The sequence below is a fragment of the Toxotes jaculatrix genome, chromosome 6 (genome assembly GCF_017976425.1).
Source record: "Toxotes jaculatrix isolate fToxJac2 chromosome 6, fToxJac2.pri, whole genome shotgun sequence".
In the NCBI taxonomy this organism is placed as follows: domain Eukaryota; kingdom Metazoa; phylum Chordata; class Actinopteri; family Toxotidae; genus Toxotes; species Toxotes jaculatrix.
The window spans coordinates 28,421,288-28,448,126 of record NC_054399.1 but is presented as its reverse complement, the minus strand read 5'-3'; the positions used below and the strand labels follow the sequence as shown (position 1 = coordinate 28,448,126).

Here is a 26,839-nt window from a genome sequence, read left to right as displayed (position 1 = left end):
GAACTGCTGGTGAGCTACAGTCTTCCAACACCTCTGGTGGTGGTGAAGTAAGTCACAGAGACAAGCTGTAAAATCATCATGCAGACATGTTTTAAAATCACTCCTCACTGAATCTCCTACAGAGCCACTATTTCCTCTGTGTACCAGATGGTAATTAAAGCGTGAGCACTGTGGCTTTTTTCATAAGGGTGTGAATAAAATAATAACAAATGTTGACCACACAAAATGGACAGCTACGTCTGAACTAAAAGCCTTTACTTTAGATTTCTTTTTTCAACAACAAAACACCTAAACTGCAGCAAAAAATATGCTTTGTACAAAATGTAATGACAGGCTGGATTATGTTCAGAGGCAGCATCATTTGTGAATGAGTGAATCGCTACATTTATTAAAGAGAGTAGAGCTGGGGTGGATATAGGTCATACAAGGGGCACGACTGTTGCTCCAGAGACCAGTGTTCACATCCGGAGACCCATCCAGGACAATGCTCTAGGACACAAAAGCACTTTGATTTAAGTAAGCGAAAGATGTGATTTTTGGTTTAATGTAAATGAACAGACCAAGATCTGACCTAACCTCCTGACTTTATCCAAGAGTTTAAATATAACCATAAAACGTATAAAAATAATGCTGTCATCCCTACAAGTAGATGTTGTACTGCAAGGTCAGATATTTTGGGAGAAAACAAATATACTGAACAGTTTACTGATGTGTCAGTGTATTTGTTTCTAACAACATATCTTCATTCTGTTTATAGAAAATGCAATCCAGTCACAATTACATTCTATAAAAACATATTTGCTGTTGCAATTTAGTTGTATATAAAAGTTTTTTTTTTTTTTTGAGACAGCTTTGCTTTTTAAAATGTTAGTATATAATTAAGCCTGTGGCTGCATGTTATTTTCCCTGACCAGGTCCCCTTTCTACTACCAAGAGCAAGAGACACGAGATAAAGAGTGATCCCACTCCTTTTGGTTATGAAGGTATACGAACATGCAAAGATATGTCATGTACAGTGGCTTCAGAAAGTATCTTCAGACCCCTCGACTTTTTGGACATGAGTAGATTTAATTTTAAATGGATTAAATTGCCATTATTGTCTGTCAGCCTACACTCAATAACCCACAGCCTGTGGATGGCAGTTCATAGACACTTCCCATATGATCTGATGGAGCTTGAGAGGATCTGTCAGGAAGAATGTGATAAACTGTCCAAATCCAGGTGTGCAGGTGTAGAGATGCACCCAGGAAGACTCAAAGCTGTAACTGTTGAAAGGGCTTCTACAAAGTACTGATTCAAGGCTCTGAATTCTTTTGTAAATGACAGTTTGCAATTTTTCATTTTTAATAAATTTGCAAAAATTTCTAAAAGCATATTTTCAGTTTGTCATTATGGGTTACTGAGTGTAGATTGATGAGCAAAAATAGTGATTTTGTGCAGTTAAAATTAAATCTACAACACAACAAAGTTTGCAAAAAGTGAAGGGGTCTTCCTTCCTGGAGCTGCTGTATGTACTGTACAGGCTCTGAGCATGCTGGGCCCTTAAGCTTGTTGTTTGGTTAATTAGGGCCGATTTATTTTTGTGACTTTTTTTCTTTATTTCTGGATGATGTGTGGTACGTTTGCACGCATTTTTGTGCTTGTTCACTTTCTGTATTTCCGTTTCTTGCCTGTTGTAATGACTTGTGTTGTGATTTGTGACGTGAAAGTTCAAAATGCATGTGAATCAAAACAAAAACAAGTGTATCAGATAGAATATTTATTTAGTTGTGTGTGTCTGTAGTTTTGGTGTGGTGGGGGCTTTGTTGGTTTGTAGGCCTGCTGACCATTTAATTTAGTTGATTTCTGCATGAGTCTATGTTGTGACCAGATGGACTGAATTTCATTTTATCTCACGTTTTAGTTTTTAAGACCTTCACGTTTTAAATTTTGGTTGGCGTTGACAGTGTTGAGTGGTCGTTGAGTGATCATGATAAAGAGCATGGTAAAAAAGCATTTGGCTTCCCTCCAGATACTTTGCGTGGTGCTATGGCTGCAGCTGGGAAACGTCAGAGCATGACTAGCAGCACTGCTTCTGCTGCTGGCGGCACCTCAGCTGTCCCTAGATCCACCTCCCAACCAGGTAACTGAAGAGGAGGGCTCTTCTCTAACAGTGATTTGTGTGATTGTGTTCTTGTGTTATATGTTGATAGGTTGGTGAGAAAACTGACTTTGTCTTGGTTATTTGGTTTTGGTCTGTCTTTTATTTGATGTGTTTTATTTTACCAGAGCTTCTGATGTACAACTTCATATTCTGTCTGTAGCACATTGATTTCTACCCAACAGACTGGTCTTAAAGAAGTAGTTCTCAAAAAACTCAGCTGGAATAGAACATCTCAGCCTTCTACCAGCCTTGTCCTTCAAACGGCTCCATACAGATTGAGGAGCACAGTACAGTACTAGTAATGTTGTTGTCAAGCTGGGTGTGCTAAGTTGAGACTGTACTACAAGAGTCTTACACTTATTCAACAGTTTAATCAGAAACACAGCATGCTCCATCCAACAGCTCAGCTTCACGACTTAATGTGTGTCTTTTCTCACCAAGCTGATGGGTTCTCCACAAAAGAACAACAACAACAACAAAAAAACACCATAATGTGGTGGAGGGGTTTGTGTGCATGTCCTGATGATTGTGGGAGTGGTGTAGTCAAGGGCAACAGCCACTTGTAGGGTCTCCCAAGGCAAATTGGTCCCAGGTGGGGGTCCAGACCCAAACCCATTCATACAGGCCTGATGGATGTTTTCGGAAATATGTCACCTCACGCATGTCAGGGAAACCAAGGCCCCTACCTGGAGCCAGACCTTGGAGGGGCATCGGGTGGTCGGGCCTTGAGCCATGGGGCGTGGTCAGACACTGCCCGAAAAAAAATTACATAGGGCCACCACCCCGAATGGATGGGTGGAATTTAAATTCAAACTTAAGATTGAATATACATTAATTATTGATTTCCATAATCACAGTAAAAATTCTCTTGACTTGTCATCTTCTGCTTTTCTACTTCTACTACTTCTAAGGTCTACTGCTTCTTTGATAATTACAGCAATGCAAATATGCAATAGTGAATATACAAAGTGATAACAGCCTACGGTTTAGCCTACCATGCCATCTTGCTTTTGACCACTCCTACTTAAGTATGTCCTACAAGGCTACCATACTACAGCCAGATGTAAACAGGAAGAAGACAAACTATCACAGGTGTCTTCAACCTTATAATCATCTCATTCAGCCTCTTTAAATGGAGAAAAGTTCTCATTGAAACATGGGCGAGAGAAAAAAGAGAGCAGTCTGAGGAGATACGGTAGGAAATAACAGCCAAACATGGTCAAGGTAAAGGCTGCAAGATCTTCTCCAACCAGCCCGATGTTCCTGTGATCACAGCTGCTCATATTATTTAAAAGTTTAAGGTGTGTGGGACCACAGCCAACCTGTCTGGATGTGGGTGCAGGTGGAAAATTGATCCCAGATTGAACAGAGGAATAATTCAATTGGCTTAGAAAGAACCAAGGGAAATTTCGCACAAGCTGACCTCCAAGATCAAGGTACAGCACTGTCTGTACCACATGTTGCTTTCTGAATGACAGTGATCTCCATGTACGAAGACCCAGGAAGACCCCACTTTTGAAAGAGAAACATAAAACACTGTCCTTTTAGACAGATGAAATAAAATTTGAGCTTTTTGGTCACATCAGCTCCATGGCCACAGAGGAAAATATGAAGCTTTCAGAGGAAAAAAATACACCCTACATCCCCACTGTGAAACATGGAGGAGGCTTTGTTATATTATGGGGTTGCTTTGCAGCGTCTGGCACAGGGAGCCTTGAATCTGTGCAGGGACCAATGAAGTCAGAGGATTATCAAACCGTTCTGGAGAGGAACATACTGCTCATCGCCGCAGAGCTCTGTCTCAGCTGCAGGTCATGGCTCCTCCAACTGGATAATGAACACCCAAGAATGGATGAGAAGAAAACCCTGGAGCGTTCTGAAGTGTCCTGCTGTGAGTCCTGATCTTAATCCAACTGAACATCTATGGGAAGATGTGAAACTCACAGCTGGGGAGAAGGCACCCATCAGACCTGAGAGAAGTGGAGCAGTTTGCTCAGGAAAAGTGGACTAAACCCCCAGCTGAGAAGTGTAGAAGTCTCATTAAGGTGCTACACAAAGCATTTGATTGCAGTGATTGCCTAAAGGGGTGTGCCACAAAGTATTAGGCTAAGTGTCTCAACATTTTTGTCCATGCCATTTTCATCTGTTGTATTGTTTGAAATTATATGTGATATTGAAAGATAGAATAGTGGACGACAATTATTCTTTGCAGGTTCAGCTTATGTCAGTGGAAGGGTATCAGCAGCCATGTCTGCTGCATCAAAAGGCTTCAAAAGTAAAAACCAAGCTCGTTGATTCTGTGCTTCTGCCACTGGACCCTGCTATAAACCATCCACTGATCAACCCTGAGCTCCTCCTTCAGAAAACTACATCACACTACTTCCGCTTTCGATTCAGATGACCACAAAAGGTCACTTGTCATGATAAGATGGGTTGTTTTGATCAAACGACCGATGAAGCCCCCTGTTTTACAGTACATTTTAGTGGTGAATAATGTGCATGTATTCTCCTCCTCAGGCTGGACACAGCGACGTCTCCCTTCCATGGACACAGAGGACTTTGAGACGATCCCCTCCAGTGCAGAGGAATCCTCCAACTCTTCAGAGGAGGAAGGCAACAATAAAAATGTAGGTAAAGCTCAAGATCGCAGCTCACTTTGGCCAGGACATGTAAGAAAATGTAACCCTAATATCCCCTGGAGAATTACTGGGCTTACTTTCTAAAATGAATTTAATAGTTAAACTGAACAAAACCCAAAGTTGCAAATAATTTGATTTAAAACAAGACATGGTTTCAGTCCCAGTCAACGTTATCAAACTTTGGCCCAAGTGAAAACTGCAGCTCGACCCCACCCATTCCCGTCCTTCTGGGTCACATCAGCTTCTGGCATAAATCATGGCAGTCTACGAACACTCACCATCCCCCGGCAGGTCTCCTCTCACCCTTCGTTTCCACTCCACTCATTCTTCACTTTCTGCTCTTTTCTACTAAATCCCCCTCAATCCCCCTTAAAGAGGACCCCTCCGCTGCTTAATTGTGTCCCATGGACGTGTGTCTCATTAGCAGCGGGCGCTGATGACTTGACATTTAAGAAGCAAGGGAGGAGAGACAAAAGAGGGGGAGGATTATAGCTGCGCAGGTCTACTGGGTATGGCAGGCTTTCCAGATTCATTACAATCTGTGTGATGTACAGTAGAAAGCCACACAGGCACACAAGCAACACACACACTGAGCTTATTAGTGGTGCACACATGCACACACTCTTTCAAGGAATTGACATTTTTGCGCCATGCGATAGATGGCAATTTATCAGCAGGAAGAAAAGTGTGATTCATTCCTGTGGAGACAACAAAGAAGAAGCGAGACACCCTTTGGTTTGTCTGGATGTGATCAAAACCTCATACTCGTCTAGACTGTTCAGGACTACAGTACAGTCTAAAATCATCAGTCAGTTTGCAGGTAGCCTGTTGTATACAAATCCCTCTGAATCCCTTAAAGTTGCATTGATCAGTATTTTTATATAAACAAAGAGACACCCAGTCCATTCCATATTTGTGAATATATATATATATATATGTGGCTGATTAGAAGGTTACTTAATTAGCGTTAATTAGTGTTAGCCCATATAATCTGTCTCTGGTCTATCTGTCTTTCATTGAGGAGCTGTTTGTTAGTACTGAGGTTTAACAGTTCCACACCATATCCAAACTGGAACTGGCTGAATTCAGAGTTTGACTCAGTCGTTTACTTTCTGCAGGCTGACAGCAGTCGTTTCCGGGTGCAGCTGACTTATGAGTCCCGTGACGCACGGGACCTCTCGCTGGAGACGGGTGACCTGGTCCAGTTTCTGGAGGAAGCAGAGAACGGACACTGGTGAGTTCCAATTGTCAGCACTGTTGCACTGTGGGAAATCAGTCAGCTTGTTCCTGCCCGCTCCTCGTGACTTAGCGCTGTATTTGAAATCTCTGGCTAAGTGGGTCCCCATCTGCCAGTTCAAACACGTTTTGTTCCCATTTAAAGGTGTGAGAACACAAACTTACCAGTCTGCTCCCAGTGCAAAAGCAAGAATCTCACAAATGAGGCAAAAATAAACTGACATTGCATTATACTTTATTTAGGGCACTCGTGCTGAGCATCTCATTCACTCTGTGTGCCCTCAATAAACTATAATTGCAGTGTAAATCCCTTGTTTCCACTCTCATTTGTGGAATGTGATTTTTTTCATTTCTCTTAAGGAGTTTAGAAATTTGGCTCAGCATTCTTTGCAGAAGACTTATATTGTTGAAGCACATTCTCCACGGCAATAAAAGGACCATAGTTTGCCTATTACTGAGTCTTTTTATTGTGTTTTCTGTTTACTTTAAGATTAGTTCTTAAATCCCTGAATGCTCAGCATTTCATTGTTTAAAAACTCGGCTTGTTAATGTCTGCATACTTTACTCTTATGATTGTTTTATATCTTGTTATGAAAATGGAGTGGATCAAGAGACAACAAGAGTTGTGAGCAGCAGGAAAATGTAGTGTTCAGGTAGTATTACGCTGAGCTGTAGTATCCACAAATATTCCAGTATCATGTAATTGTAGAGCTGCTCTGGACATGACGAAGTTTGTCCCTTGGAAAGCAAAGGCGGCACCAGAGGCAGGCTTACGGACTTTAAGTCCCAATCAAAGCTCCAGATCTTTACCGTTCATCATGCGTGGCATTTTTTTGGTGGTAAACCCGATTCATGGCTGCACAGGAACCTGTGTGTTTTAAACTGAATGAACAGAGCACAGACACAGCAGATGGTTGAATTCCATTAACAGATAGTTAGCAAGTTAGGTGGATCAGAGAGCTCTTGTGACCATGATAGGCCTTTTTCACAGCAAACATTTTGTTTTATAATAATAACAACGTGCACATTACCAGGTCCCTGAAACTGAATCACGATTTGGTTGCGGGGACCTTTGCATATTCTCAGAAACAATGACTTGAGTGTATTCTTGGAACAGCTGGCGCAGCAGTTGTGCAAATGCGTGTATCTAAAATGTTCATCACAGCGCATTATTAATGTTTAGTACCTCAAGATGGTTTACAGTTCACTTAAGTGCATTATTTGTGCTCTAGTGAAATGATGAATTGCTTGATCTTTAAATCTGATGCAGAGAGGTAGTAAGTGCGTATCACCATGCAAAGCACTGCATATTGGTCTGTCACTCACAGAAAAATAGGCCCTCTTCTGAGCTGCTAAAAATGCCAGTAGCTGGGCTGTAATTGTGATTATGTTCAAGTTTCCTACCACTTCTAAGGGGAGGTGGCTGATTGTTGGGTGAGCTGTTGTTCCAAAAGAAAGCACAGGCCACGCGTTTTAAAAGTTGCACGGGTCGCAGTAATCACTGACTCCCTGTCATTCATCGGCTGCCTTATCAACCACCTGCAGCTTTGTTATGGTCATTTTCCTCTATGGGACATCTCAGTGGACCATGATGGTGTCAGTGTTTCACCACAAACCCCTCTCAAATGACCCTAATAGTACCGTATGCTACCTGCTGCTCTGCTGTTTCCAATGTGCTAATCACTCAGCTATTAACTCACTGAAAAACTGCATCATTGTGTGTTTTTATTCATGCAGCATTTGGCACTGAAACGATGCAGTGGATTCCAACAATCTTGGTGCCAACCCTTTTCTACATAACTAAGTTTGAAATAAAATGAACAAACTGTAGCAATGCCAGCATAAATTCTGACATTAAGGCTTTTTTTTCCTCCCTCAGCAATGGCTGTCTTTGATTGTCTGTAGTCTGTGCAGGAACTGACACAAATGTGATTGTGTGCCTGATTCAGGATGAATTTTTGGTGTCAAACTATCTGCACCAAGAGCAGTCAGCGTTGCAGGATGATTCGATTTGTAAGAATGAAATGTGCAAACTTATTTGCATCTATGTGACTGAAGAAGTCTCCCTAAGGTTCATTCTGATCCTCCAGCACTGTTTTTTGGAGCGTGACTGAACCCTTGCAGAGCAGACTTTGGACTGCCTGGGTCTATGTTTTCTTACTTTATGGCTGCAGTGGTGATTTGCCAGTAATTATGTTTCTTATGGTTTTCACTGTCACTGATGGCAGAGTAAGTTGGTCTTTGTCATTGCTGCCTCCTTCTGTTTTACCAGTTTCTTTTTTATATACAAGACTAATTCTAGGTAAAACAAGGTCAATGTTACTTCAAGTATTTTACAGTTAAATTAAAATAAATAGAACCAGTAAATCAAGATTTACTGTTAAATCCTATTGTTTTCTTGAATGAACATACTCTAACCTGACCATGGCACTGACCATGGGCCAATTACACATTTATTTCAATTTGTTATTACAGTTACAGTATTTTGTAGTCTTTATTTTGTTTTGTGATGGACAGCTTGTTTAGCAAGGTTTAGTTTAGATTCATTAGGTGTCCACAGTATGTATGGACCCAACCTGCCTTGTGTCAACAGTCCAGGCTGGTGGTTTTGGTGTATTGGTGTGGGGGGTGCCAACCTGTCCATGGTGTATCCTGCTCCTAGCAGGACTCCAGCCTCCCATGACCCCGAAGAGCAAAAACTGATATAGAAAGTGGATGGATGTTACAATACAATGTGAAGCAATACATCAAGAAATATGAAACACTGAGCTTCAGAAAGGTACAGTTATTATGTTGGCAGTTATTTGTTTTGGATTGAAATCAGTGTTAATGATATTATGTAGTGTTGCATAAGGGAAGCTTGTCTACTTACGCTGCTGCTATATGTAATTACTATGTAATTATCTGTAATTATTACCCATACCATGGCTTCCTTGGTCAAAAATCTATCTTGAGTTTTGTCCACAATAATCAACCAGGCCAGAGAAAGGAAATGAGACCAGTGCAACAGCTGCTCCTCTGCTGCTATGTTCTCTTTCTACAAGGATTAAAGGCTCAGTGTGGCTCATTTGGAATTAAGTTTGTTTTCACTTTAACATTACCCTGATGAAGCAGCGGCAGATACGACAACAAAACGTGTGACTAATGGCCTATTGCGAAATCAAGGGAGACGGCTGAAAACACAATGGCTTCAGATGAATAATACATCACTGTTTCATTCCCCACACCATCACCATCTATCCTTTTGGCTTGCCAGAAAAAAAAAAAAAAAAAAAAAGTGCCCTCTGCCTTTACGGAGAAACAGCTTCCTGGAATCCATCGCTGAAAGAGTGTTTTCATCTCGTGCAAGCTCTCTACATTTGGAAGTGACTAATACTCTGTTAGATAAAAGCTTGACTTGCTTTGAATATTCAAATTTTTCATCAGCTCATACATATTTCAGTCCTTAAAAAAGTCTCCCGTCAACTGCATCTATGGGTTTTTGCTGCTAAAAAGTCTCACTCAAAGTTGACTCTCTGCCTCACTTGAGGAAAATGAAGAATTTATAAGTCCTCTCTTTTTTCTTTGGATCAAAGTTAATGTGCAGCCGCACAGAGCTTTACAGGATGTGACTGATGAAGTGTGTGCTGCTGTGTATGTCATGTGTGCTGGATGCATGTGCATGGGTGTGTGCTCATGCATGCATGTCTTTGTGGATTAAGGTGTACAGACCAACTTCTGGGACAGAGAAGTTTGTGTGTGTGTGTGTGTGTGTGTGTGTGTGTGTGTGTGTGCGTGTGCATGTGCGTGTGTGTGTGTGTGTGTGTGTGACTTTTTCCCATCACAAGCAGTAATATGCTTACCCCTCCCACAAGTGTGTTGCACCTTTCCAGATTTAGGCTTTCATTTCACACCCACAACACACACACATACACACACACACACTGTCCCTGTCCCAGCCCCTGTGGGCTAACTGTTGGCAATGTGTGGTATATTTGTATACGGGCTGAGAACACATTAGCACATCCGGCCACATCCTGTCAACACCAAGTCACAGTACGAGCAGAATAAAGAAGGAATTACATCATGCTGGTGTGTAATGCCAGAGTCTGGCAGCAACCTGCTACATCCTCAGAGTCAACTTTTCAGAAGGTGAAGTCGTGCTGGCAGCTCAGCTAGAGAGAGGCAGATTACAGGTAAGGTTTGGGAATCATGACTGAACAGACAGAGCTGGACAGAGCCGAGCCCATTCCAGTCTGAGCCAACAGCTACTGCTGCTGATAAAGTTAAGGGATCAAACATACCAACCTAAGAGTTGTGCTCATATTAGCTGATCGAATGACTGAATCACTAAACTAAGTGTAATTGAAGTAGAGACGGGTGATGGAAAACAGCTGCTCCAATACTCTCAGCTCTCTCTAGTATCCGGCTGAAGCGCTGTCAGTACCCTGGCAGGAGACACACACCGCAGTGCAGTAGGATTCCATAGCTGAGCTGTGTGACCAAGACGCCAGTGTAAACTTTGTCTGTGTGAGTGGAAAGCTGATGCGTTCACATCCCAGATGATGAACAAAGACTCAAACTAGACTCAGACTCTGTGTTTTTATGTAAAACGTGAGAGTCATGCAGAGGAGAGTGGTGTGGGGGCTCTGAAGTGACACTACATAAGGTGGAATTTAGTAAAGACATCAGTAATAATGTGTGAATAAGTATAAAATAATTAAAGTTATGAACAAATGAACCACAAGCTCTTTATAACCAGAGATGACAAACAACTGTCCATGACCTTATCTTTAGTATAATAAGAAACGTTTGGAATGAGCGTTGGTATCGTACATTACAACATGTTGTCACTGAATGTGATTCCTTAGTTTCAGAGACTTGTCCCATTTTAACTCTTTGCTTGGCAAATGTGTTTAAATTATAATTGTTTGCTTTTGGGAAAAATGAGAAGGAAACAGTCAAGCAGTTTTAGGGAATTCTGTTTTCTAATCTGGTTTGTCAGGATCTCTGCTTCTAGGATGGCACCACATATTTAGTGCCAGTAAATCAAATTGTATCTTAAGATGTTAATTAGTGTTTTGGAACAGTCGCACATGAGATTTTGTATTTTTGCGGGGCCTTCTCTGGGGATGCGACTCCGTAAAGAGTGCACCTGTTGTTTGTTTGATTTTTGTCGGTGTATTTACTCAGTTGTTCAAGATGTGCTTCTCAGCCTTGAGAGCAGCGTGTAACAGCTGCTCACACCTCGCTGCAGTAGCTTACAGGTGTATTCCAGGATAGCATGGCATCACTGTTGGCTGTGGTTAGAGAGAGGATGGTGAAAAGTAGATAAAATTTACATTTACTGCCTATAAATATACACTCAGCAGCTCATAACCAGGACGTATGTGTGTTAGGAGGTTTCCACAAAGTACTGAATTAAGTGTCTAAATACTTTTGGAAATAAGAGATTTCAATTTTTGATTTTATTAAATACTCAAACATTTCTAAAAGCACGTTCTCACTTTGTCATTCTGTGTTACTGGACAAATGTTCCCTTCACTCCCTCTCTCTCCCTGACTGTGTGTGGTCTGGAACCCAGCTCTGTAAAACCAGTTATGCCGCTCAATAAGATGCTTCCCACCATCTAACTGACAAACCACTCACACGAACGCTCATTTAAGATGCTCTAAAACAGTCACAAACACATTTCCCTGTCTTATCTCAGGCTTGTATTTTACCGTTTAAAACCGGTGGTTATTCTGTCACACTCCCCAGAAAGAAATGTGTTCTCTGTTTCAGGCTGTGATGGTAGTTATTTACATTCTGTCTCATGTTTTTAGTCTACTTAAGAAGCTTTAGTCCGTTATCTGTCGGTGTCAGAGAAATGCACTCATCACTTTGCAAGATTAGTAGATGAGCTAAGTGATGGCACATTGTCACCTTCTTTACAGACAGTGTTGCTCAGTATTGTCTGCTTGTTAAACTGCATTGCATTGATTTCTGTTTCTACAAGTATTAAATAGAAAAGGTGTGATGTTGCTGCTTTGTGATTACTGAAGTAATTACTTTTTCACTTAGTGATGTGTGATAAGTAACTGATTACAGTTTTCAGGTAACGTGCCTAACACTGATTACTGGTCTCAAAAGTGCTGTGTAATGTAGATTCCTAAAATATTGTTGTCTTCTTCAGAAAGTGTGCAGTTCAAAGCAAAACTTTATTCATACTTTTATCTTGTAATGTATGATATTTTCCAACAAAGCCTCTCAGATGAATGAATGAAATGGAGGAGGGGGGGGGGGGGGGGCGGGGGGGGACAAAGCTCTGAGACAGTACATATTATATATACCCACTTCTTAATTAGAGTTTTTTGATGAAAGAAGTTATAAAGTAATTACATAGTTGTGTAGATCAGGCTTTCCCACAGGAAGCTGGTTATCTGAGGCGGTAATCACTGCCATTTTCATTTACTCCATTCATTTAACATGACATCAAGTTCCAGCTGCAGATGTGGGCGTTGCACGGAGAATTACTTTCAATCTCCCGCAGTTGAGAGTTGTAGCTTCCATCTACTCTTAAATGCATATTTAATGCTTTCTTTTTTTCTTGTTCTATATTTATGAACACTACACAAACTCCATGTCGATTCGATTGATGCCTGACATTATTCTCACTCGTCTTGATGGTATCTCCTCACAACATTCCTGCGCAGCATCTAGGCAGGTGCACACCGTGCATTTTTACCAGGGAGATCAAGACAGATTTGCTTACTTTTATAGAAAGTGAGTCCCATATCTTTATTCCACAGGGGCCCCTTAAAATCTAACAGAAGCACACAGACATCATTATACTTATATAGCCAGTACAGTAACTTTACATTATTTAGAAACAATGTTTAACACTATTAAGGATTATAACAATGTAAAAAAAAGAAGATGCATAAAAAACAAAAACTTTTTTGGAAGATGAAGTTCTCATTCTTAACCCAGCCTACAGGCCTTCTATTGATTAGTTGTTTTAACGACCGGCTAAAACAGCTGTCAGTTGGCTCAACACCGCAACCATAGTTTTTGATCCACTGAACAAATTTGAGATGTGGGTATTGATTCAGAAGTCTGGAGCCCAGCTACATAAAACCTCAGTGACTGGAAACAATGACTGATGGGGAGTCTTTTACATTCATACAAATGTTCATTTATCTGTTGGAAACATTATTCTCCCTGTTGTTTGAATTGTATGCCTGCCTGTGATTTACAGCTAGACAGAAGAAGAAATTAGTATTTTTACACGTGTACCTTTCAATCACCAAAAGATACTTTGGTGATTTAGTGAAATCTGTATCATCAGTATTCTTGATTCTGTCTTATTCCGTGTATTTTACTGTTATTTCATACGTGCTGTTCAAAAGTTTCTATAGCTAATAAGAATGTAAAAATTCAGTCTTCTTGATTTATTTATTTATTTATTTTTTGCTTCTTGAATTATCAAATAATGCTAATGTGAACTGAATTTTTTACATCACAGTTCCCATCCAGTAAAATACAGAACCTATGTAACCTGGAAAATAAAGTGTTACTGTTTTTACTTTCCTCCTGTGAGTGAGTGAAGACCCTGCCCTGCATTGTGTCTCATGTTCTAGGTTAGTCAAGAACCTTTTAACAGAGAAGACAGGGCTGGTCCCATCCAGTATACTGCAAACAACAGCTGACAGAGGTCACTCATTAACTTACAACGCTGATGCTTCTGACTATCTCACTGGCCGCCTCGCTGTAACACACTCGCTCACCCACCCCACTCACTCCTCCCTCCCCTCCTTTACTCAAACTTCGTCAATCGCTCCCTCACTCTCTCGCTTGGCCGTTGGTCCATGTGCCAAGGGATTGGGTGGGTTCGGGTGAGCTGCTGCTCTGGGAGAGGGAGGGACTGTTGGATAGGGTTCAGGCTGGATGGAAGGATGGAACGGATCGGGCTGGAAGAGCTTTGGCTTGTTTAGTTGAATAATCAGAGCATGATGTCACTGATTGCAGCAAGTTCCCTTTACTGCACTCTCCCATGATTCCTCTCTCTCTCTCTTGTAGATGCCTAGGAGTGGACGTAGAAAGAAAGAAAAATATTTTTTATAAGATTTATTATCTAAGTAGTGCAAGATTGTACATGTCATGCATCTTCTCTTCATTTTGAAAAAATGTGCTCAAAAATATGATTTTCTCATATCAATGGAAGACCCTGATGTGGATGGATGACATGAAATTAATGATTTCCTGGTTTAATCATCAGTACAATAAATAAGAACCATATTAGTAAAACATAAGGACAGTAGGCGTCCTTTATGATTTCTCAGAAAAGACAGCTGTAAAAATTCTAACTGGTGACCATGACATAAAACTATTGTATAGTCAGAGAGTAACTTAACACTTTATTTTAGCTTGAATAGTCACATATTGAAAACAAAAAAAATGCATTCAAGCCCAGACACCCAGGGAATGTCCCCTGTCTCTACCATCCATCCCATATGACATGAATGCGGTGTTACCACTGACATACTAACTGATTAAAGCTCTGTCACATCATTACTCCAGTGTCCTTTTTTCACTTTTATAGAGTAGGAGCTCAGTTACTCTGTGAGGATGTCTTTAAAATAACAGCTGTAAAATAGGAATTCACAGTGGGTAAAATACTGAACCTGTGACTCCTCTCACTTCACAGCTCTTCTCAAAACTCTTTTCTTCTTCAAAACGACCTCAAATAACTGAGAGCTACTCACACACAATAACAAAACCTGGACCTTACATGAAGCTTGAGCCCAGATTCTATATCACAATACTGTGTTGATGAGTTAATGGTCTGGTGCCACGAAATCTACCTTTCCATACAGGACAGCCACTCCTGGGCTCTGTACTGGTTCTGCCTCTCTGTTCTCTCTCTCTTCATTGCCCCCTCCATTCTCAGCCCATCTCTCCATCATCTCCTCCCTTTCACGCCAGCTTGACGGCTGATCCTTGAAGTGTTTGTCATGGCCTTGCTTGTTTTTTTAATGAAACTCTGTCCATCCCTCTTTGAAACAACTGTCCGTCCTTTCTCCTCACTTGCTCTCCTTTTTTTGTTTTTTTTGTTTAATACATGAGGAGAACAGATTTCCACACGCTAGCAGTTACCCTTCAGTATTTTGCTTAAGTGGAGCCCATCTATGAAAAGCCCTCTTCACCTGTCTGTGTGATTGCCCATGTCTGCCTTCCCTATAATTCTTCATGCACTTCACTGCCTGACATTGTTGCAGCTATTGAACGCCTCACTATTACAGTATCCCACAAAACTGAGTACACGCCTCGTCCATATAACTACAATGTTGAGTAATTACAAAACCTGTCAAACCTGTTTGACCAATGAAAGGTCCACATTAAAGAACCAACTGCAACAAAAGTCAGCACATCCTTCATTAGTGAGATTCCACTCTTTAGTTCTTTTATGTTTTTCATACTGTGAATGTCCATCGTTTATTGTTAATGATATCAGTCTGGCACAGATCTGTGAGAGATGATTCCTTTCAGCGGCTCTTTGCTGGAGTAGTTTACCTTCTGTGTTAAAATACTCCAGAGTTGTTCTGTTAGACACATTAAATGTATAATAATGTATATCAATAAATATCATCTCCCTGACACCTTTTGCACTCATCCAGCTCCATATCAACACACTCCCACCTCTATGCTTCACGGCTTCACTATGTTTATCATTATCTGTATCACTGTGGTGGTCCTGACCTCCACCTCGTGAACACTGCTGCAGCTGTGTTTCAGCTCATGCTCAGTAGCCTGCTGATGCTCTCGTAACATCTCTGATCTTTGTGAAGCCTCACAGTCTGGTTTCTTACTCATTCAGCCTTGTTCATGCAGTTAAAGTTGATTGGGAATCACAGGTGTGCTCACCTTTGTTGCACTGAGGTTTTACTTTACCTACAGGGGGCCTGTAGGTCAAATACCCTACACTTCATCTTTGAAGTAATACAAATATTGTAAGGTGTACCATGCATCCATTCATCCAAGTACTCAGCTTTGATGTATACTATATGTCTTGTATACTGTACGCTTTGTCGTTTGGTGTTTGATGTTTTATTGGCTCTGTAGTCCAGGCTGTGCATCCCCGTTCCTAAACACTGTGCTTGAATGCCACAGTTTGTCCATATTTCCCTGTTCTTGTTTTGTATAATATATAATCTAAGACAAGAGATTGTATTTAAAGTGGAAGCTGACATGCATCTCTCTTGTTTTTCCAGATATCTTCACTGATTTGTGTACAGCAGCTCTCTCCGACTCGGACGAAACTGAGGCCAGTACGTGGGGAAGTGTGTCTCAGGACAGCAGATAAACATAGCTGACCATTGTGGTTCATTATGTTGGACCACAGTTTTATTGGATCACAAAAATAACTGATAACTCTAACTAGTTTTTCAACTGTAATTTCCTAAGCTGGACTTTAAATATCCATGACTATTAGTTTTCTACTTGTAGTTCTTCTGTTGGACTACAAATACGGCCTGTTCCTGTTTTTTAAAGTTTTTCACGTCTGATTCACTGAAGATTCTCAGTGAAGCCTGTGGAAAAAGCTGGAACCTTAACATGACTGAATGCCACCATGGGAAAGGCGTATCCCCTAAAACTTTACATTCAGCCAGCTGTCGTCTCTGGGAAACTGAAGACTGGGAGATGTGGACACTGAACTTCCAACGGTGGGTGAATTCAGATTCCATACTGTAGAAAATAGAATTCCATTGTGGTTGGGCTGGATACCTGAACTCAAATCCCATTTTTGACTTGGATAACCATAGGATAAAAAAGTGATAAATTCCATGTGCTGGTTGTGAGCAGGCCTTGATAAGGTGCCCTGTTTTGCTGCTACACTGCGCTGAAGCAAAACTTTTAAAGACCAGCTTCTGCCTCTGCTGCCTCGTTTCAGCTGCTTCAGCTTTTCAGGTTCAAGCTGCAGACGCTCCGCAGTAGCTGTAGTCTCCAGAAGAACTTAGAAGTTATCTTGCTTGCCTTTCCTCGCCCTGGTAGAGTACCTGCATAATGTTACGTCATATCAGATATAATCTCTCAATGTGCCAGCTCTCACACCCTGTAGACCTGCAGATTATCTATATAAATTGCTCTAAAAGGCTGAAAGATATCTCCCTTTCATATATGAATTTATAATCCATATGTTCTTCTCTGTGCACTGAAGGAGCGAAACAACATATAGTTTGCTCTGACTGGAATGAACTTGTATTATATCCTGTTTATTTGTTTGTAGTCACATGGGGCAGAAACTGCCTTATAAAGTTGATATGGCAACATATCTAAACACATTAGCAAACACTTGCCTCAGTAGACAACAAGCAGACATGGTGTTACATTGGAAATAATTTGTTTCTAGAAACCTGACCAGTGTAAGTCTCATGTTAACTCTCCTTAGCTGGGTTTTGGCCTTCACCAACTTATGAGAAATATAACTGGGTAAATTCTCTATGTAGAGACATAGAAAATCAACAGTTACTAACTTTGTTTGTCTGCCTTCTGGTGCCAAACAGGATACTGTGGAGCATGTGTATAGTATCTTGTTTGCCTAAAGCATCTTTCTGCTGCATCCAGAAACAAGGCCGATGAGAATAACAAGACCAAAACAACCAAAACAATGAGCTAAAAGAGGCTAGCATTACCTGTAGAGATGAGCTGAGCTGTAGAGCAGGGTGCTAATTCTCTGTGGAGTTGTTACTACAAGCAACCCTTTTACATTAAACAGTCATTTAACTCATTGTTCATATAAATGTATTGGTTGGTCCAGCTGGGAAAAAAATACAAACAAAAAAGAAAGTTTGTTACCAGGGGTGCAAAAGGTGAGAAAATAGAATTCTAAAAGAATTTCCCTTATTAGCTTATGACAGCTAAATTACCTTCCAGCAGAAAATACACGTGAGAGATAAATCCATCATAATGTCTTCAGTTTATTCTTTATACATGTGAATAGCAGACGGAAGAAGCCAAATGGCTGTTGATGCAAATTAAGCATCGCTGCAGCACATCTTCTCTCTAGATGGATGGGGTGCTGGTGTAAATCATGTTTTAGGAAACAGATTTATCTCTCTGACATTTTATGCTACTTGGACTCATCTCCACATAATGGGATATTCACTAGCAAGCTTTTTGAGAACATATGTTGTGAGTCAGGGAACTGTTTGGCTATTTCCTGCAAGTGATTTTTCAGGGAAATGCTCTTTAGCGAGCAGCACCTGGGTTGTTTCCTAACATCAGTTGCATAGGCTTCACCTGTTCAAAGAGGGAAATAACACTGTACACTGAATGCCAGCTGGGGATTACGGTAAATGTAAATAAACATCAGTGTTTATTTACATTTGCAGTGCAGTCTAATATTGCATATTTGTTTGTGTAAAGATCATTTTTCTGTATCACTGCTGTATTGTTTTACATCATTCTCCGTCAGAGGCTTTTTGCCATTGTATTGCGTTTCTACTGACATATGGAGTTCTGTGGACTATTCACTGAAACATCCAGCACCACTGTATTTACAAAGAGATGGCCTGTCATCACAGGATGGAGCCCAGACAGTTCATATTCGTTACAGTTTAAATGACAGCTCCTTTGATATACAATCAGTCTGTACTTATTAGAAATGGAAAGTGGAAACCAAAAGGATATCAAAAGGCTAATGATTCATCTGATGTCTGAATACATGTCTCAGTGTAAGACTTAGTTACTCTGTCAGAAAGCTACAGAAAGTAACTGTGATCAGTCAGAGTTTAAGCACCCTGAGCTCTGTATTCAGTAATCAAAAAATGAATGGCTAGATGATGCTTAGAAGGATAGGTACATGAGAGAGTGGATGAGTGGATGAGTGGATGGCTGGGTGTATGGCTGGATGGAGGGAGGAAGGGGATGAGTAGGTAGGTAAGTGGGTGGTGAATGGATGGACTGGTGATTGGTTAGGAGGGTGGATGGATGGATGCCGGATTCGTGGACGGATGAATGGATGCATGGATGATTCAACTGATGGGGGTTGGCTGGTCGAAGAGGGATGGATGACTGGATAGCTAGGTAGACTGATGGGTGGTGGATGGATGGATGAATGATGCATTGATGCATATGGGTAGTTGATGGATGGGTGAATGGATGGATGGATGGATGGATGGATAGGTGGTCAGATGGACTGACATAAAATCTTTGATGCTAACTGGGTTACCATCTGTAACAGAGGGCAGAACTCTATTAAAGGTCATTTACATTGATATCAGTCTAATTGTAAAGAAGAAGACTCCTCTTGAACATGCTGTATATTATGTTTATCTTATGTTAAATGAAAAATATTGTATCTTTGTAAGAAAAATATTTCAGTTGTACTGCATCCTGCTGCAATTTAATTGCAATTTACCAATATTATAGAATGTATGAAGTCTGTATATTGTATCTGTCATTGTAATGTACATATTGCTTCATTGTAATAATATGCATTTACAATATGATGTTTGTCACTCTGTTTTTTATTCTATTATTTATTATTCCAAGCTTAAAAATACATGTAACTTGGTACATAGAAGTGCTAGATGTAGCATTTTAGACCACAGTTCTTATAGACCATGTTACTTCCTTCTGAAAAAAAGAAAGATCCTATCAAAGCAAGAAGTCAACAGGCTTTGATATCAGCCACTAACCAATAACCAGTTGAGCTAATCTGATAAAAAGGTGCAGGGAATGCACAGGCAGAGGACCCAAAGGCAGACACACAGGCCAGCTGATGCAGTGAAGTAACTGTTAATGACAAATGGCAGGTTTACAGGTCAGAGGAAGAGCCAGAAGGCAGATGGATCGATGCATTGGTCGGCAAACAAACAGGAACAGGAACAACAGGAGTCTTCACACCAGGAGCATGAGGGAACATTACCAGGAACAACGCAGACAAACTGACAGAGTGAAGGGAACACAGAGGCTGAATCCTCTAGTGAGGTGAAGACAACGAGACACAGGTGAAACTAATCAGGGCGGGGCAGACGATCACAAAGGCGGGAAAGCACACAAGGAGAGGAAGCAGAACAACCATAAGAACAACAGGTGAGAGATTTAAAAAAAATCCAAGATTATTATTAGAACCAACAGAACAAAGGAACAGAACTACAAATATGAAACCCAAATGTTAATAAGCCTTTTATTTCCTTTGATACAAACTCAAGGATAATTGAAGGGTACAGATTACTTCTAAGCCCAAAGCTCAGTCCCCAGGCTCTGTATGTCTTAGAGACAAGTTAGTACAACTGGGAAATCCACATTCAGCAGAGCAATAAAGTATCATGGTTTCCCGTCTGTTGTCCCTTCTTGAAAACTATTATTTGTGGTGAAGATATCACCTTTTTCTAGTCCCAGTCACATCCATTTGCTGCTTGACAAAAAAAAGAGAAAATGCTGCTAAAATCATTAACATTCATGTGGTTGCTGCAAAAACTCATCTTTCTTTTTACAGGCTTTCTTTTCCAGTCATCAAACACACAATCACACAAAAATTTCTTTACATCATCCCTGACTTTCTCTGTGCATCTATAGTCATTGCAGAACCACGAACAAGAGGAAAACACAAGCATTTCACTTGCGTTGTAACAGCACATAACAAGCAGAAGCCCTGAGACTGAGGGAGAATACTGTGCATAGAACATAAAGAGAATGGAAGAGGTGATGCTTTTCCAACATCTCTCACAGTGTTCTCTATCTCTGTGTTCAAATGTTATTTCAGTCTGTGCCAGCAGGTGGTGAAGAATCCTGCATGTTGTTGGAGTTTGTTTTATTTTGATTTAAAGTGTATTAAAATCAAATGTAATTATTCTAGGTAGGATAGTGAAAAAGACAAATAGGAGGGGAGCTGGTAGAAACTGTTGTGCGTCTGTGTGCTTTTGCTGCAGACATGGCTATCAAGGTGATAAGTGCAAATAGCTTTTCCTTACGTTGAAGTATGTGATGAAATACAGGCATCATGAAAAGCCCTGGTGTATTTCTGTTATTTTGTCAGTGATCAATGGCTTCTTGGGTATGATGCAGCGGTGCCTCTGCGTCATTACCATTCCAGCCAGGCCTCTGCTCCCCCCCTCAAGGAGAAGAGAAAGGGCTATTAATGTTAAACTTAAAGCATAATGTATTCTCTCTGTCTGTGACTGGTGCTAACGTTTTTATCTGCTTTCCACTGAACCCAGATGAAACCATAATTTAAAGAGAGGACTTGGGTGTTATAAAGTCTTAAAAAGTTCCAGATTGTCTGTCTGGCCTCAGACGCTGACGTGAAGATGAGTTAAGGCTGCCGTTTGTATCAGGATGCTCACAGCTGCTTACTTTTCACACCATCTCCTCAAAATTATGTCCACCCCAATTACATCTTTTATGATGAAAAGGAAACATTTATATTAAACTTATAGTATTTGCGAAGCAGTGTGTCAACATATTTTATTGGTTTTCCTCTCAATGTCTGCTGCTAACAACCTGTGCACAATAAAGATTTTTAGCCATGCTAGCAGCTTAGCTCAGACTTAATGAGGATTTGTCAGTGCACCACTCTGGGTTTGACTGAAGTATCTACTGAATGCTGCTAGGATGAATCCTACTGTTGTTGTTAATCCCATGACTTTTCCTCTAGTGCCACAAATGAGTTGACACTTGTGGTTGTCCCATCATTCCCATCTATCTCGAGATAAACTGTAATAAGGTCAATTTTTTTTAATCCAATACATTGGTTTATGATTAAATACTGCAAGTATAATGACTTTCCCATCAACCTCAGCTATACTTTAGTTCTTATATCCATGGTGCTTTAGCGCGTTAGCATGCTAAAACCCTAAAGCGGAATATGCTCCTTGCAATGGGCTGCGCAAACACCCACAAACCTTTGCACAATTGCAGCTGGTCTGTGGGCCCAGTGTTTGCCTCATCAAATTCGAAAAAAACAAGGTTTATGACCACACTGATGTTCCTCGTTGATGATTGGCTCATTCATCTGTGGGAACCCTGACCCAACCACCCTCTCCTCCTCCATTCAAAATGCGCTGATAATCCGTTATCGTCAGTGTTTGCACGGAAGAGAGTGTGGCTCGTGTGAATATGTACACACTGACTTTTGTGGACAGGACACAAACATGCTGAAACTTGTGGATTCCAAAAACCAGGAGCCCACTATAGCCTACAGTACTTGTGGGGAAAAAATGCTGGAGCCCACAGGTTTAAATGGCTGTTTGAAGGTTAAGGGGCAAGGGATTGCATTATGTTAATGATTGTATGTGTGTGTATCAATTATCATATTTTTACCATTTACTCTACTCTTAGGTGGTCTACAGTTTACAGTCTGGTGCATCATCTAAAAGGCTGCAGTGTGTGTTACATCTCTGGTAGATCATTGTAAAGGCTGTGTGATACATAGATTTATCACAGATCAAGTCTGTGATAAATCTATGGTACATTACCACAGGGCCTGTGATACATTAGCACAGTATTTTTGTGTGGTACTGAAACATCATACTGTAGGGATGCCACAGGAGCATTTTTGAGGACATCCTTACATTTTTTTAAGGAGTTCCCTGTTCTCAAACATGTTTGTGCTTAGTTTACCAGCTACAGTAGTTGAATAGCCTCGCCAGTAGTCACTACTGTACAAAACAAAGCTTCTGACACCACAAAGATGTGCAGTTAACTTGTGCTCCTCTTTGGTGTGGCTGTGGCCTTAAAGCTAAATGTGTTTCCGAACTGGCAGAGTTAAGAGAAGCTCTGCATCATATCTTTATTTTACAGACTATGTTTTTGGTGTAAGAGTAATTCACAAATCATTGTAGCACTAAAACTAGCCTAAGTCAGAGGTAGACCAGAGGAGATTCGAATCAAAACAACCCAGTAATACAGGGCATTATGTTTTCAACAACTCTCCACAACTTGGACACTGGAAAAGTTCAGTTTGCAGTTCTGCTACTTTGAATATCTCAGCCTTCTGACAGAATTACTCATCAAACTATAAATGTGCTCTTCAGACGCCACTTGTGCACACTGAAGTATATTTTTAATAATCACTAAAATATATAACCCTGATTTCATGGCCATTAAAACCAGAATTACCACATCACAGGATGAAAATTTGCCTGTTCAAATGGAAAATAATATCACAGCCTCAACATGCAGATAGTGTTTGATGCTGTGTGCGATTCCTTGTATATATATTTCATATTTTACTTTGTTTCTTGTATGAAGTCTGTGACAGACTCTCTGCTGGCAGTTCTGAAAAGATCTTAAAAGTAAACTCTTAGCTAGAAACTTTTCGTGCCTTTTAGTGGTCATCAAGTGCCTTCGCTTGTTGTGCAGTTAATGGCTACTTCTATCAGCATGGACTGATCCACTGATTGTCCACTTCATATTCAGAGGTCAGAACACTGTCTGTCTACTCAAATTTTCACTCCAAATATATATTCAGTACTGCATTGCAGTCATTTGCAATATTTTATTCAGCTTCTACTCCAAAATGGCTTCAAACTGGTGCATCCCATGAGTCAGCAGCATCTAAACAATATGCTACTGAGGGGTAAGTTGAAGGTCCATCTTTCATGGATGAATAAACATCTGTGAGGGTTAGTGTTCTCTCACTTTCACATTTTACATGTTACAAGATGGAAGTTATAGCATGAACATCTTCATCCTGAAATTTGTATTTTGGAAATCAGTTTTCTTACTTTGCTGTATACTAAAAGTTTACACCATAAAGACACCCTCATAAATGGCATGTAAAAAATAAGTTTTACAAGGTTGGTTTTATATCTGCATGGTGGCCTGCTTGCATCTCACACACTCTTTGTGTCTATTCATGTTTGTGTGTGTTTGGTGACTGAGCGTCAAAGAGCAGAGGACTGAGCGAGAAATATAAAGGTTTGAGGAAGTGAGAGAGGACAAACCTGGATAGAAGGATGATATCTTGACAAAGCTTTGTTCCACACAGTGAACCTCCTGAGGGCTGAATGTAGAAAGACAGACAGAGACTGTGTGTGCGTGTGTCAGTAAGATGAGTGGAGGAGCTGTCCAACAGCCCCAGGAATACGACAAGCATACTAAGGATTTCACAACAAAAGTCAACACTGAAGAAGAAAAACAAAGGAATTGCTGGAAGTGAATGTCTTCGCTATCCTCCAGGCTGCATGCTGCTTCCCAAAAGGCCACTGTGTGTGTGTGTGTGTGTGTGTGTGTGTGTATTTGTCTTTTTAACTTTGTGTCTGTCTGATTGCATCATTGTGTATGTGTCTACATGCTTTTGTGTGTGTTTGAACGTACAACGTGACAGATTGTTGTATTTCTGTTGTTAAAACCGATGCCTTCACAAAGCACAGAAAGTTGAGGAACATGCTCCAAACTCCAGCCAGGTGTTGCATCATCATGCAGCTATCTTCGGCCTCAGGTTTGGTCTGAGAATTGAGATTAAATCAGGGTCAAAGTCTTATACAGGCATAGCATTTTGATGCTGTCTTGCTTCTCTAATTAGACATTTTTGTGGTTGAAACAGGATTTTATTGCAAATTGTAACAAGATCACACATGCTTTCACAGAATCTTAAGTCAGAAGATAGAAAATCAGATAATGATTGTACCTAAACCAGCCACTGGTACACAACCATGTTAACCTAATGGTTTACTGAGTAGTATGTTGCTGCAGTGAAAGTAAGACCTCATTACATCTGGTATTAATAACTAATAAAATTATTGTTCACTTGTAAATGCAATGTATCTGAGGTTAAAGGAAGCATGACATTCTTGAGAGACCATGTAACCCACAAAGGCATCTGTAAGCTACATTTTGGGAGTTTTGACAGCTAGGTAAATGCTACCTCTACTGTAGAAAAAAAATGTCATCAGCCAGTGGAGAAACTTGTTGGCAGGAATGCCAGCACAGCAAACATGTCAGTCCGGTCACCCTTGTCCTGCATGTTGTACTTTTCGTACATGAGGGATGTAAATGGAACAAGAACCTTGTTTTAACACCCCTAGTAATAAGAGTATTTTTTAAAATATGTATTTTATGTTGCTCTTTTTGCATTTAACTGCAAAAGAAAGTTTTTTTTTTTATTTACTGATGATATGTGTCTGTGAATGTTCTCATTCATCCAGGTCATTGTTCTCTCTTTCTCTAACTGACGTTTCGCCTCTTATCCAAGGGGCTTCATCAGTTCCTATGCATCGGTCTTTCTAGTCCGCACTAGTCCGATTCAATTTGAGAGAGAGAGACTGATGATATGGTAACATCTGCCCTCCAGGTCCAGCAATGTCCCACTTAAGAGAGGAAGAACACTTATGTCAGGATGCAATACAATGACTTCAGTTCAGCCTTCAACACAGTCATCCCTCAACACCTCATTGTGAAGCTGACCCAGCTGGGCCTCAACGCCTCCTTCTGTAGCTAGTTCCTAGTTTTCCTCACTGGTAGGCCACAGTCAGTCCTCTACGCCGACAGAACCACCACTCTGATCATCAGCACTCCCCAGGACTGTGTGTTCAGCCCACTCCTGTTCACACTGCTGACAGTCGACTGCACCTCATTATCCAGCTACAACTACATTATTAGGTTTAACATAACTGTGGTGGGCCTTATCAGTGACTGTGACGAAATAGCTTACAGACTGACGTCTTCTGGATAAGTGGAAGTATGTATTCATTCAGTACTCATTCAGTCAGTTTCTCTGGGTTTGTCCACCATGTAAAAACATATAAGGCAATTTATTTTGGAACACTCCAAGGATTAGACTCAGTTTGCATTGTTGAAGAAGGTGAGCCTTTCTCCCCCCATTCTCACTACATTCTACAGACTTGCTGTTTAAAGCATCTTGACTACTTGATTCACTGGTATCTCAACTGCAAGGTTTCTGACTGTAAGGCCTCACAAAGGACAATGAAAACAGCTGAAAAGAGCATCAATACTTCTCTCCCCTCCATACAAGACACCTGTGAACACACTGCAGAGGCTGTGCACAGGCTTTTCAATAGCTTCTTCAAGCTGTGAAGAACAGCTTGCACATCCAGGCCAACACCCCTGATCCCCTCCCATGAACTATAACACCCAGACCAAGTCATTATTTCCCACAGACAATACCTTAGACCTGCATCCACCACATGCACAGTTATAACTGTACACATCATTTTAACCCCCTGTGCTAAATAATCTGCACTGTGCAAAATAAACTACCAGTCATTTGTTTAAAGTTATGTTTACAGCAAGCACCTTGTTGCACCTTATTTACAGCTGAGTCAGCTGCTAATGTGACAAGCTGTTGCTGCTAATGTAACAGTGCTTGACATGTTGCTAAGTCGTGCCCAATTAGGACATAGCACACACTAGTTTTCACAATTCTGTGGATAATTTCATCCAAATGTCCTTCCTCCGCCACTCAGCCAGCTGCCTTTTACAGTTCACTCTTCCCCTAAGGACATTTGTATCTCTTATAACTTAACTTTACAGTTTTGAGTTTTAGTTTACAGTTATTTTGGGGTTTTTTTTCCCACTTGTCCTATTATGCACATTTTTTGTGATTATTAAAAAAATATACTTCATATTTAATGTCTGTTCTATGTTACACTTTGGTCCATGATGAATGACATTTTGTTTCCCCATATAAAGTCCATGTGTAAAAATGATTCAGTCATGTGGGGCTGCTGACTCAGATTTAAGTACTTTCTAAAAATGCTTGAATGACGTCCATGCAGTCAGGTATACAGATATTAAATGTGGGGAGAAGAGAGTGTTGGTATTGGATTGGGAATTGATATCAGCAGATAGCCTGACCTGGGTTATCAATATCAGACAGGCATTGCAAAGTAGC

General features: G+C 40.6%; 1 protein-coding gene across 3 annotated transcripts in view; it reads left to right on the top strand.

Annotated features, from left to right (window-relative positions):
- mcf2l2 (MCF.2 cell line derived transforming sequence-like 2) overlaps nt 1-19,467 on the top strand; it is a 100,017-nt gene extending 80,550 nt beyond the window's left edge. For 2 of the 3 annotated variants that reach the window (XM_041040195.1, XM_041040194.1), the window contains exons 28-31: nt 4,661-4,770; nt 5,901-6,016; nt 13,620-13,693; nt 16,251-19,467. In XM_041040195.1, coding sequence (XP_040896129.1) covers nt 4,661-4,770; nt 5,901-6,016; nt 13,620-13,693; nt 16,251-16,342 — 392 coding nt within the window. In that variant the 3' untranslated portion in view covers nt 16,343-19,467. The remainder of the gene's footprint in view (nt 1-4,660; nt 4,771-5,900; nt 6,017-13,619; nt 13,694-16,250) is intronic. The other variant, XM_041040196.1, reaches the window with a different exon arrangement.
- Nucleotides 19,468-26,839: the final 7,372 nt, after the last annotated feature.